The sequence below is a fragment of the Macaca nemestrina genome, chromosome 1 (genome assembly GCF_043159975.1).
Source record: "Macaca nemestrina isolate mMacNem1 chromosome 1, mMacNem.hap1, whole genome shotgun sequence".
Taxonomy (NCBI): domain Eukaryota; kingdom Metazoa; phylum Chordata; class Mammalia; order Primates; family Cercopithecidae; genus Macaca; species Macaca nemestrina.
Genome location: NC_092125.1, coordinates 123,463,493 through 123,475,963, shown reverse-complemented (window position 1 = coordinate 123,475,963; position 12,471 = coordinate 123,463,493). Strand labels below are relative to the sequence as shown.

Genomic DNA, 12,471 nt, shown 5'->3' with positions numbered 1-12,471 from the left:
TGGGAGGCCGAGACGGGCGGATCACGAGGTCAGGAGATCGAGACCATCCTGGCTAACACGGTGAAACCCTGTCTCTACTAAAAAAAATACAAAAAAGTAGCCGGGTGAGGTGGCGGGCGCCTGTAGTCCCAGCTACTCGGGAGGCTGAGGCAGGAGAATGGCGTAAACCTGGGAGGCGGAGCTTGCAGTGAGCTGAGATCCGGCCACTGCACCCCAGCCTGGGCGGCAGAGCAAGACTCCGTCTCAAAAAAAAAAAAAAAAAAAAAAAAACTAGGACCAAAAGTTGGTGGGTTGATAGGTTATTGTTAGACTATAGAAAGGTGTATGTGGGAATACAGGAAGAGTTGGAGAATCAGGCTGCAGGAACTGAGGCAGCTCTTAGACTGGCCAGACTGTTGTCTCTTTTTTTGTCTGTTTTTGCCTCTTGCTGGCTTCACTGTTTCTGCCTTTGTTTTATTTTATTTATTTTATTTTTTTGCTTTCTTACCTTTGCTTGTTCCCCTCTTTCTCTCTTTCCTTTGTCCCATCCATTTGTTTTTCTGTTTGTTTGTTTTTTGTTTTTTAACTGGGGCAACAACCTTTGTTGTAAAACAAAGGTGCCCTTCCCCCATTTACTCTCTGTTTCCTCACTTACTTGATGTCTCTTTTTTTGTGAACTCTCTCCTTTAAGTCTCACTGCACATTTGTCTGTTCTCTTCTCTCCAGACCAGCCTTCCTCTGAATCTCTTCCTTTGTGACCTTGTTGTGCATGAAGCTCTATTATGGTAGCCTAGGTTTTTTTCACATGTATCTCCTAGTGCAGATTCCTCAGATAATCCAATTGGTCCTGCTCATCTTTTGGAGCTAGGTCACGTAGGCCCCCAACAGTCTGTGACTGGGTGACTCCTGTGTTAGGTATTTACTCTCAATTCAGTCACAGGAAAGGATGTGGCCTAGATCGTGTGGGCCATTCCCTGCTGAGGTAGTGAAGTAGGGATTTTTATAGAAGAGATTATGGGCAGGCAGGTGTTCTGAAATTCTAATATGTCAGTTAAGTTTTATCAAAATTTTCTCATATGCTCTTTAAGCTTTTTTGATAATTGGTATGTGATTGCTTCCTAGAACAATGTTTTTCAAAGAAAAGACCATTAGCTCTCTTCCAGTTACAACTCACTGCCATCTTTTATCCTTAAGATACTCATTCGTAGCCAGGCGCGGTGGCTCATGCCTGTAATCCTAGCACTTCGGGAGGCCGAGGCTGGTGGATCATGAGGTCAGGAGTTCAAGACCAGCCTGGCCAAGATGGTGAAACCCCGTCTCTACTAAAACTACAAAAAAATAGGACGGGCGTGGTGGCAGGCGCCTGTAATCTCAGCTACTTGGGAGGCTGAGACAGGAGAATCAGTTGAACCCGGGCGGCAGAAGTTGCAATGAGCCGAGATTGTGCCACTGGGTGACAGAGTGAGACTCTGTCTCAAAAACAAAACAAAACAAAACAAAACTCATTGATGATCTCCCTGAACAAATAATAAATGAGTGCTCACTATGTTTTATGTACTCTTCTAGGGGTTAGGGATAGAATGAGATGATAAGTGCAAGGGAACTAGGACAAGGGTTTGAGAGTAAGGCTAGAAGGGAGTGAGGTTAGTGAGTGAGTCCAAATTTATTGTCAGTACAGTCATGGGATAAGAGCTGAAGGGCCAAGAGTGGGTGTGAGGCGGAATAAAGATAGCATAGGAATGGACATCTTCTGTTTCTGTTAACTACCCACATTGAAGATTCCATCCATTGCATCTGGCATCGTGATTCATGTGATTAAGCAACCACTGAATATTATAGAAACTCAAGCCATTCATCTCACAGATAGTCATTAAGTGCCTACTCTGTCCTAGATTTTACTCTAGATTGGCGGGGGGTGCACAAAAAGAAATCACAATTTTGTGCTTTCAAGGATTGTGCTTTGAGCTTAGGGCTAGTGGAGTCCTAAACAGGCACAAACCCGAATAATTACGATAATTTGACCAAGTACTAATGTAATAGTGTTTGACATTACCCTGTAAAGCCAGGTTGAGCCTGGTCAGGGTGCCTTGAGGGAGAATTACATAGATATGGAAGGGTTTTCAGGTTGTGACAGAAAGGGTTTCATTACTATTTTAATCAAAATCAGGAAAACCAACTAGCAGCTTATGAGAAGCAAGGAGATTAGGAGCTAGGAAGAGAGTCAAATAATTTTTTTACAGTAGCCAGAGCTGGCTAGAGATAAAATGAGGTGAGGTGGCTGGGAAGGACAGTTTGGGAGCTAGTTTTGGAAGTTAACCTCTTGAACTGATGTGCAAAGGGAGTAATCTATGTCAGCCACCAGGGTGGAAGTGATAACTGTTCAGAATGAATGAGGAGGGCTTCAGCAAGGAGTTGAAGTCTGAGTTGAATAGGGGTTTCACGGATGTTTATAGCATATATAGAGGCTTGTCATGTTTAGCGGGATAGTGGGCTGGCTGAAAAACTGTTTTGAGATTGTAGGCTAAGGAAACTTGGTAATTTCACAAGAAAAATAGATCTCTAAATTCTCCCACCAGACCATAAAGTCCATAAACTTATTTGTATTTGAAGTCACAATTTTCATCATTTTCAGGCATGTAGGAGACATGTTTGTTAAAAAAATTTTTTTATTTGCTCAGTGCTGTTTTTCCTATCTGTTATTCTTCTAGCCTTTTCTTTTATTGAACTAAGAAGCAACGGGTTTTTAAATTAAGTGTAGTACCTTGAAAAGCCATTTGAATGAAATGTCATTTTTTGTTTGTTTGTTTGTTTGAGACGGTGTTTTACTCTTGTTGCCCAGGGCAGAGTGCAGTGGTGTGGTCTTGGCTCACTGCAACCTCTACCTCCCGGATTCAAGTGATTCTCCTGCCTCAGCCTCCTGAATAGCTGGGATTACAGGTGTCCGCCACCACACCTGGCTAGTTTTTTGTATTTTTAGTAGAGACGAGGTTTCACTATGTTGGCCAGGCTGGTCTTGAACTCCTGACCTCAGGTGATCCACCCGCCTCAGTCTCCCAAAGTGCTGGCATTACAGGCATGAGCCACTGCACCCGGCCTAGAATGTCATTTTTAACCTTACTTTGAATTTTTAGAGTTACATACCTATGCCTGTTACTAAAAGGAATCAACCAGGAGCAGTAGGTACTCCTATTGGAAATAGCATGGGCTTTCTCCTATGATCTTTAGTTGTAGATGCTCACAATTCTTTTTTCTTTCCTGTTGTAAATGAAAGGCGAGAATAAGTTAGCAAAAAAATCAATTTTATTTGCTGATAAAGCTTTCAGCCTGCTGTGAGAGAGGGGCTGTCTGCGCCTATTTTGGTCATATGTTCCTATATGTCTGATAACGGGGGCTGGTAGGAGAGAGAGTGTTGGTCTAGCACTGACTAGAAGGTTATCTAAAAATAGTGCCATACTGGGATTTGATTGTCCAGACCTCTGGAAGAGGGGCTATACTCTAATTATAATCCTGCTACTAAAAATTTTAAAATTTCTCTATAGAAACCGGTATTTAACAGGAAGAGGAGATGTTTCAGGTACCCCTGGAATAACCACTATCTCAGGTGGTAGCAGTACAGAGAGACCTGTGAGAAAGCTTCAAGGAAAAGCTATAGAGGTATAAATGGATGAAAAGGAGAGGCGATAGTAGACAGGAATATCTGGGGCTGAAAATACATTTAAGGAAGAGAGTGTTTTTGTTCTTCAGGATAGGGTGAAGAAAACGACTAATGCTTTGATATATTATAGTTTGCTGTAACTTTCAGGTTATAAGTTACAGTTTATGTGTGTGAATCCAGATTCTGTCTAGGATTTTATTATGAAACCACTGCTAAATAGTTATACCATTTTTACTGTAATTTTGAACCAACATCAGTATCCAAGTTATTACTAAATGAAACTTTGTGAGGCCTTAACATTACTTGGTGATATTCTCAACATTGAAAACAGCATTCATAAATAATAACTAGCTAACATTTATGGAACGTTTACTGTGTGCCAGGCACTGTTTTAAGCATTTTCTATTGACCCCCATTCAAATGAGGAAATTGATTGTGCTTGAAGGCACAGAAATAGAAATTCGCATAATATACTCATGTATCTTCTTTGGACTGGCTTTAGTCAAATGAAAGAGAAAAAAGAGAAGGCCTCAGGGGATAGTGTTTTTTTTTTTGAGAATTAGCCATCTGTCAGGGTTAATTTTTAAAATCAGTCTGTATGTGAGCTGAATGAGTTTGCTCATATATGATAATGGTTTATTTGTTTTAGCAGTTCCAGATTCCAATCACTTTAGGCCTTGTTTAAAAATTATCTTGCAAAGAAATTATCACCATCTCTCACTTTACATACCCATAATGTAATAGGGTGGAGAGCATATGCTCTGGTACCTGCTCAGAGATCATTTTAAAAATTCAATTAAGAACATGTGGCTGGGTGCAGTGGCTTGCCCCTGTAATCCCAGCACTTTGGGAGGTGAGGCGGGAGGATTGCTTGAGCTCAGGAGTTTGAGGCCAGCCTGGGCAACATAGTGAAACTTCATCTCTACTAAAAATAAAAAAAAAAATTAGCCAGGCACGATGGTGTGCACCTGTAGTCCTAGCTACGCCTATCTACTGAGGAGGCTGAGGGAGGAGGATTGCTTGAGCCCGGGAGATTGAGACTGCAGTGAGCTGTGATTGCGCCACTACACTCCAGCCTGGGTGACAGAGTAAGACTCTGTCTCAAAACAAAAAACAAACAAAAAACCCATGTTTAGGTAAATACAGTGATTCTACATTAGAGTACATATTGGTGAATTTTTTTTTTTTTTTTTTTTTTTTTTTTTTTATATGGAGTCTTGCTCAGTGATCTAGGCTGGAGTACAGTGGCGCGATCTCGGCTTACTGCAAGCTCTGCCTCCCGGGTTCATGCCATTCTCCTGTCTCAACCTCCCGAGTAGCTGGGACTACAGGTGCCCGCCACCACGCCTGGCTAATTTTTTAAATATTTTTAGTAGAGACGGAGTTTCACCGTGTTAGCCAGGATGGTCTCTATCTCCTGACCTCGTGATCTGCCCGTCTCGGCCTCCCCAAGTGCTGGGATTACAGGCATGAGCCACCGCGCCCGGCTCCATATTGGTGAATTTTTTTTTGGTTTAACAGTGTTGATGATTATGTATTCAAATTGTAGGTAAACACAGATGATTTTCTTTTTCTTTTTGCTGGGACAAGGTCTTGCTCTGTGCCCAGGTTTGAGTGTAGTAGCACGCTTGTAACTCACTGCAACCTTGAATTCCTGGGCTCAAGAGATTTTCCCAAGTAGCTGAGATTACAGGTGTGTGCTACTAGGCCCAGCTAATTTTTTGTGTTATTCTTGTTTTGTTTTGTTGGTTTGTTTTTTTTCTTTGGTAGAGATGAGGTTTGCCTATGTTGCCTAGACTGGTCTTGAACTCATGGCCTCAAGTGATCTTCCTGCCTTGGCCTCCCAGAGTGGTGGGATTATAGGTGTGAACCAACCATGCCCTGTTCCCAGATAGTTTTCTAAATTAATCCTCTTCCTTTATTCTCTGCAGATTGCCTTGCCTCTTTTATTGAGAATGAGACTAACATGGCTTCCTTCCTCCTTTTATTCTCAAAAATCTCTGTGACTTCACCTCTCATCCTTTTTTCCTACTTATATAGGATATCTTTTAAAGGACAAAGCTTCTATGTTGAATGGATCCTATTCCCTCCTGTTTCTGGGACCTTTCCAACTTTTTCTCCCCTGTATATCCTAACCTCCTGCGCAGTTCCATCCCTCTGCATACAGAGTCCTCTTCAGTTCCTCCCTTTCCAAGCCATAGATGCTGTCTTTGCAATATCCTTTACATCTTCCCATTCTTTGTATTTCAACTATCACTTCCCTGGTGTATTGAAGATGGGCAACTGAATCTCCCCTTAAACTTGTGATAAATTTTTGAAAAAAGAGATAAAAGATGCAGATAAAATTAGGAAGTTCCAAACACCATGTGTGTTGTAGGTTAGGGAGATGGAACATAGGAAGCAGCTTGGGGAAAATGCAACGATGAGATGTTATGAAAAGGGAGCTTACTGCTAGAGCAATGGAGCACAGAGAGTTGAGGTAAAAGTGAAGAACCCAGACCTAATAAGAAAGGGTTATAGAAAGTGTTTCAATAATTTGGAGAATTGTTAGATAAACTGATGGTTTTAAAAATAGTGCCACTTGGGGCAGGCGCCTGTAATCCCAGCTACTTGGGAGGCCGAGGCAGGAGAATTGCTTGAACCCGGGAGACAGAGGTTGCAGTGAACTGAGATTGCACCATTGCACTCCAGTCTGGGCAATGGAGCAAGACTATTTAAAAAAAAAAAAAAAAAGTGCCACTTGGAAATGATGAGAACAGGGAGAGGGGCTTTGAACTGGAAGCTTCAGAAAATCACAGCAGTAACATATAATAGGTGCAGCATCAGGCTCAGACATGTGAAGGATAGAAAGGATTAATTTGAGAAATGCGTAAGAAGAAAGATTTTGTTACAGCTTGGTAAGGAGAGAAGAGAAGTGAGTGGGTTCCAGATGACTCTTATATTTCACACTTGGAAGATGGATAAGATGGTGGCACCCTTCATGGTGATATAGAAGCCGAGTGGGTCAAAGACTTTTGGTATAAAGTGATTCACTCTTTATTTGTATAAAATACCCCCCCGGAACACCCACTGAAACAAATCCGTATTTAGTTCTGTGGGCAGTTAGAAGTGCCTTTTTTTTTTTTCTTAAGATAGAGTCTCGATCTGTTGCCCAGGGTGGCGTGCCATGGTGTGATCTTGGCTCACTGCAACCTCTGCTTCCCGGGTTCAAGTGATTCTCATACTTCAGGCTCTTAAGTAGCTGAGATTACAGGTGCCCACCACCACGCCTGGCTAATTTTTTGTATTTTTAGTAGAGATGGAGTTTCACCATGTTGGCCATGGCTGGTCTCGAACTCCTGACCTCAGGTGATCCACCAGCCTCGTCCTCCCAAAGTGCTGGGATTACAGGCGTGAGCCACTGTGCCCTGCCAAGGTGCAAGAGACGGAACTGGAAGCTCGGAAGAAGATGTTAGTGTGATAACAAAGGGAAAGGCAAACTGACATTTTCTCAGGGAGCCTTGGAAAAATGTGAGGGAGGTAGGGCAACAGAGGGGTTTTTTTTTTGTTTTTTTTGTTTTGTTTTTTTTTTTGAGACGGAGTCTCACGCTGTTGCCCAGGCTGGAGTGCAGTGGCGCGATCTTGGCTCATTGCAAGCTCCGCCTCCCGGGTTCCCGCCATTCTCCTGCCTCAGCCTCCTGAGTAGCTGGGACTACAGGCGCCCGCCACTGCGCCCGGCTAATTTTTTGTATTTTTAGTAGAGACGGGGTTTCACTGTGGTCTCGATCTCCTGACCTTGTGATCTGCCCGCCTCGGCCTCCCAAAGTGCTGGGATTACAGGCTTGAGCCACCGCGCCCGGCCGAGGGTTTTTTTTTTAATCAGCACATCCGTAGGCTAGGATTAATGAGATAGGTAGAAATTGATTCTGAGATTAATAGATTTATTATTTTATTCAAGATAATCTCACATGAATGATGGAAATGTGGTTTTCAGTATATAAAAGAATAGTACACATTGATTCATTAATCTCAACTTTTCTTAATTTAGTAGCTTTTGTTAATATGGATAATCTGAGAATTTTGTCTTTTAAACAATTTAAAATATAACTGGTATGCATTTGTATTTTCTTCCCCAGAGTAGAATCATTGGGTTTTTTAGATATGAATGAGAGGATCCACCTTTTTATAACAGCATCCTAAGAAAGTCACTATGTGCTTCTTGAATATTAACTATGTAATACTACCCTGATTATCGATTATGTAATGAGACAAGGTCATATATAAATGTGCCTTTTGATTCTGTAAGAATGTAGTTGTCTAGAATTTTTATATTTGGATTTTAATTAACTTTTGGTTAGTAAAGTTGAGAAATATTTAGTAAAGAATCATGGTTACTAAATAGTATTCATTGTTTAGTAATATTTATTTGAGTAGATAATTTATGTCATGACCAATTTAAGGCCCTGGGAATGCAGGGATGAATAAGCCTTCATGGAGCTTATATTTTAGTGTGGAAGATAAGAAATGAGCTAATCTGTCATGTGAGGAAGCGGTAAGTGCTATGAAAAAATGTAACACAGAATAAGGGGAGAGACTGTGACGGGGTGAGAACTATTTAGATAGATTAGTCAGAAAAAGCTGTTCCTGTGAAAAAGAAAATCTTGCAAAACTTATTTCAGGTAACAGTAAACTCAAAGACAGGAAAGACAGAGTCAGGACCTAACTCAGTAAGAACCGGTTTGGTGTGTTGGAGGAAAAGCAAGAATGCTGGTCTGACAAGAGCAGCGAGGACAAAGTGGAGAGTAACAAGAGATGAGGGTGAAGAGGTAGGCAGGGGCCAGAGTATATTGCACAATAATGCCCATGGATTTTGAGTATAACTGGAGATCGTGTGACATGGTCTAATGTACATTTTACAAAGTTTATTCTACCTACTGACTGGCAAACTGGCTGTAGAAAAGGCAAGGTCTGAAGCACTGGACTATTTAGGAAGCTTTTGCAGTGATCTAGGCCTATGGTTTTCAATGTTCAGGAACAAACTGTTAAAACTATTACATTAACTATTTATTTTGCTTTATTAAAAAAATTAAGCTTTACTAATATTTAATATACAGATTGGCACTGGCATCCTTTTCTTATCTACATGTTAGTCACATGTCACTTAACATTTTTGACTTGAGCAACTGGTGAATGTTGGTGCCATTTACTGGAATGAGAAGACTGAGGGAGGAGCAGGGTTTGTTTTGAGGTGAGAGTGAGTTGGGGAATCAGTATCTCAGTTTTGAGCATTTTAGGTTTGTGAAATCTAAATACCTGCTAGAAATCTAGTATCAGGTAGATGGTTTAGATATATGAATCTGGAACCAAGGTTAGAAGCCAAGATTAGAGATCTAAATTTGCAAATCAGTAGTATAGAGGCAGTAAACACCAGCTTTGGAGCCAAACTGAATGCAGATTTCAGTTCTGCCACTTACTAACTGTGTAATTGTAGGCGAGTTACTTGACATCTGTCTGCATCATTAATCTCATCTGTAAAATAGGGATGATAATGTCTACTTCATAGGGTTGTTGTGAGGATTAGATTAGTTATTACAAACAAAGTGGTTAGAACAGCATGGCCGAGGTTACTCACTAGATGTTACCTGTTATGATTGGTTTATGAATAGTATTTAAGCCATGGGATTAGGGCCGGGTGCGGTGGCTCACTTCTGTAATCCCAGCACTTTGGGGGGCCGAGGCAGGTGGATCGCTTGAGCCCAGGAGTTCGAGAGCAGCCTGGTGAACATGGTGAAACCCCGTCTCTACTAAAAATACAAAAATTAGCCAGATGTGGTGGCGCGTGCCTGTAGCCCCAGCTACTCAGGAGGCTGAGGCAGGAGAATCACTTGAACCTGGGAGGCAGATGTTGCAGTGAGCCAAGATTGAGCCACTGCACTCCAGCCTGGGTGACAGAGCAAGAGTCTGTCTCCAAAAAATAAAGGCGATGAGATTAGATAACTTAGAGAATGAGTTTAGATAGGGAAAAGGGCCAAGGAGGGAGCCCTGAAGCAATACAACCTTTAGAATTCAGAAACTGGGCCAGGTGCGGTGGCTCACGCCTGTAATACCAGCATTTTGGGAGGCTGAGGCAGGCAGATCACCTGAGGTCAGGAGTTTGTGACCAGCCTGGCTAATATGGCGAAACCCTATCTCTACTAAAAATACAAAAATTAGCTGGGTATTAAGGTGGGAGCCTGTAATCCCAGCCACTCGGGAGGCTGAGACAGGAGAATTGCTTGAACCTGGGAGGCGGAGGTTGCGGTGAGCTGAGATTGTACCATTGAACTCCAGTCTGGGCTACAGAGTGGGACTCCATCTCAAAAAAAAAAAAAAAAAAAAAAGGATTCAGAAACTGGAGAGAGGAGATTGAGGAGTGAAGTAGGAATCAAACCTGAAGGGTGTGTTGGCTAGAAGCCTTCCTAGTGAAGAAAATATTTCAACTTAGACAAATTCTGCTTGAGAGGCAAGATGAGCAGCAAGAATTGACCAACTGGGTTTGTCATGATGGAAGTTTTTGGAGACCTTGAGAAGTGGTTTCAGTAGAGTGGTGGGGATGAAAGCCTGATTAGCATAGCTGAGGGACAGAATTGAATGTACAAAATTGGAGGCACTGAGTGTAGATGGCACATTAGAGGAGTTTTGCTGCAAAGAGGGATAGAGAAAATGGAGTGGTAGCTAGAAGAAAATGTGTGGGGTCAAGGAAAGTTAGGGGTGTGTATGTGTGTTGAGTTAAAGATGGAAAATAGTATAGTAAGCTTGTATGCTGATGAGAATGACCCAGTGGAAATAAAAAATTGATCATATTTGAGACATGGGAAATATCACGGGAAATTGCAGCAGCCATGACCTTGAGTAGGTAAAATGAAGGTGCACAAGGGGAGAAGTTGATTTTAAAACATTGGCAGAGATTTTTCATCCGTTGATGAAGGTAGAGAATATTAATGGAGGTACAGATAGACTGGTAGATGTGGTTGTGGGAAAATGAGGTAGTTTTTTCTGATTGCTTTAATTTTTATGGAAAAGTAGGGCAGGATCATCAGCTGAGAGTCAGAAGTGGCAAGGGGTTTATAAAATTTGAGAGAGAGGAGGTGGTGTGATATAGGGATCTTGAAAGATAGGAAAATGAGTTGACTAGGGAAGATCTAGCAGGTGGCTTTGTCAAGGAGGTCAGAAGGCCAGCTTGACATTTGTGGTCATTTGTTTAAAGTGATTCCAGCTGGCTAAGGAGGGCAGGGTGGTCTTGAGATGGTGTATGGTGAGAAATTGATAGGCACAGTGCCTTCTCGCTTCTATTTAAAACATCTTTAGTTCTGTGACTGATAGGATTGCCCTCAGAACATTTATCTGGTATGGGCAGGCAGCAACAGAGGAATTAATAAAAATGAATAGACCAAAATATAATCATTACATTTTTGCCCATATTTAGTGTTTATATCATGTTTTATATAGTGAATGAGTTCCTCCAAAAGTTTATGTTGCCATCTGTCCTTGGATATGCCTATTTTGCACAAATGATACCAAGCAAGCCCTAGGACACTTTCAATAAATTATACTTGGTTGCTGAGTTATGTAAAGAAAGTAAAATGCTGTAGTGGAGAAGCTGGATACATTTTCTTGATAGACATGAAAGCCTCACCAAAATTTTCCCTAGGACCCGTGGTTTCCATCAATCTAGAGTTATCATTCATGTTGATATTATACTTTTATGTTGATTACTGAGAAATTCAAAGTCTGGTTTTCTTTTCTTTCAGGTGCTGGAGAATCTGGTAAAAGCACCATTGTGAAACAGATGAAGTAAGTTGGAATGTGGCATTTTGTTAGACTAGGATTTCTCCTAATGCATATAAAATTCATAGTATCTTTTCATTTTAGGTCCACGCTATTGACTTGTGGTTTTCTTTGTTTTAAAGAATCATTCATGAGGATGGCTATTCAGAGGATGAATGTAAACAATATAAAGTAGTTGTCTACAGCAATACTATACAGTCCATCATTGCAATCATAAGAGCCATGGGACGGCTAAAGATTGACTTTGGGGAAGCTGCCAGGGCAGTAAGTGTTTCTCATTTCCTCTTCACTTGCTCTTATTCAGCAGATATAGTTTTAAGTTAAGCAAAATTTTTGCTTCATGTTTTAGGGAAATGAATTTAAGCAACAAGATAAAATGTAGTAAAGTACTTTGTGCTCACTTGAGAAGTGTTAGCAATCTACTTTAGAAGGTGTTAGATGTAACCACCCCAAGAGGAGTCTAGGAAATGGGATTCTGTGGATGCATCATAGGTTTCTGGGATAACTGTTCTATTCAGTTGCCTTTTTTTTTTTAACAGCACTGTTGACTTTTATAGTAGTTGATAATAGTACATTAAAATAATAATCTAAGAGAAAGGTTGCCATGATATGTAGCTCTGCTTTCTGAGGTGTACAGATTAAAGGCCAAAATCAGTCTTGCAGAATAAATTCTGTAAAGACATGAGCACTAAGTCCAAATTCTTGAATATCTAACTCAGATATTCAAGAATACTATATACTACATGGAACCTTAGGCTATAGAATTGGCATATACCATGCCCTAGTATAATTCTTTAATGCCTTGCACATGTCAGCTATTTAAAAAGTTGTATTATTAATTATAATAATACTTAGTAGACCCTGAAGATCTAGTTTATAAAATTAGAGTATGTATAATTAGGATGTTTTATGCCATTGGGGAGGGGGCCAAAATGAAGGCAGGAGATCTTTGATATTACTATCAGCTAAATTCCAGAAAAGGCTGGGAAATTATAGAATTATTTCCTACATCTAAGGGACTCACTGGCTGT

General features: G+C 41.0%; 1 protein-coding gene across 1 annotated transcript in view; it reads left to right on the top strand.

Moving 5' to 3' along the window:
* The window catches only part of LOC105479273 (G protein subunit alpha i3), a 48,985-nt gene that overhangs the window by 17,556 nt on the left and 18,958 nt on the right, over positions 1-12,471 (top strand). The window contains exons 2-3 of the mRNA XM_011737225.3: positions 11,404-11,446; positions 11,563-11,704. Coding sequence (XP_011735527.3) covers positions 11,404-11,446; positions 11,563-11,704 — 185 coding nt within the window. The remainder of the gene's footprint in view (positions 1-11,403; positions 11,447-11,562; positions 11,705-12,471) is intronic.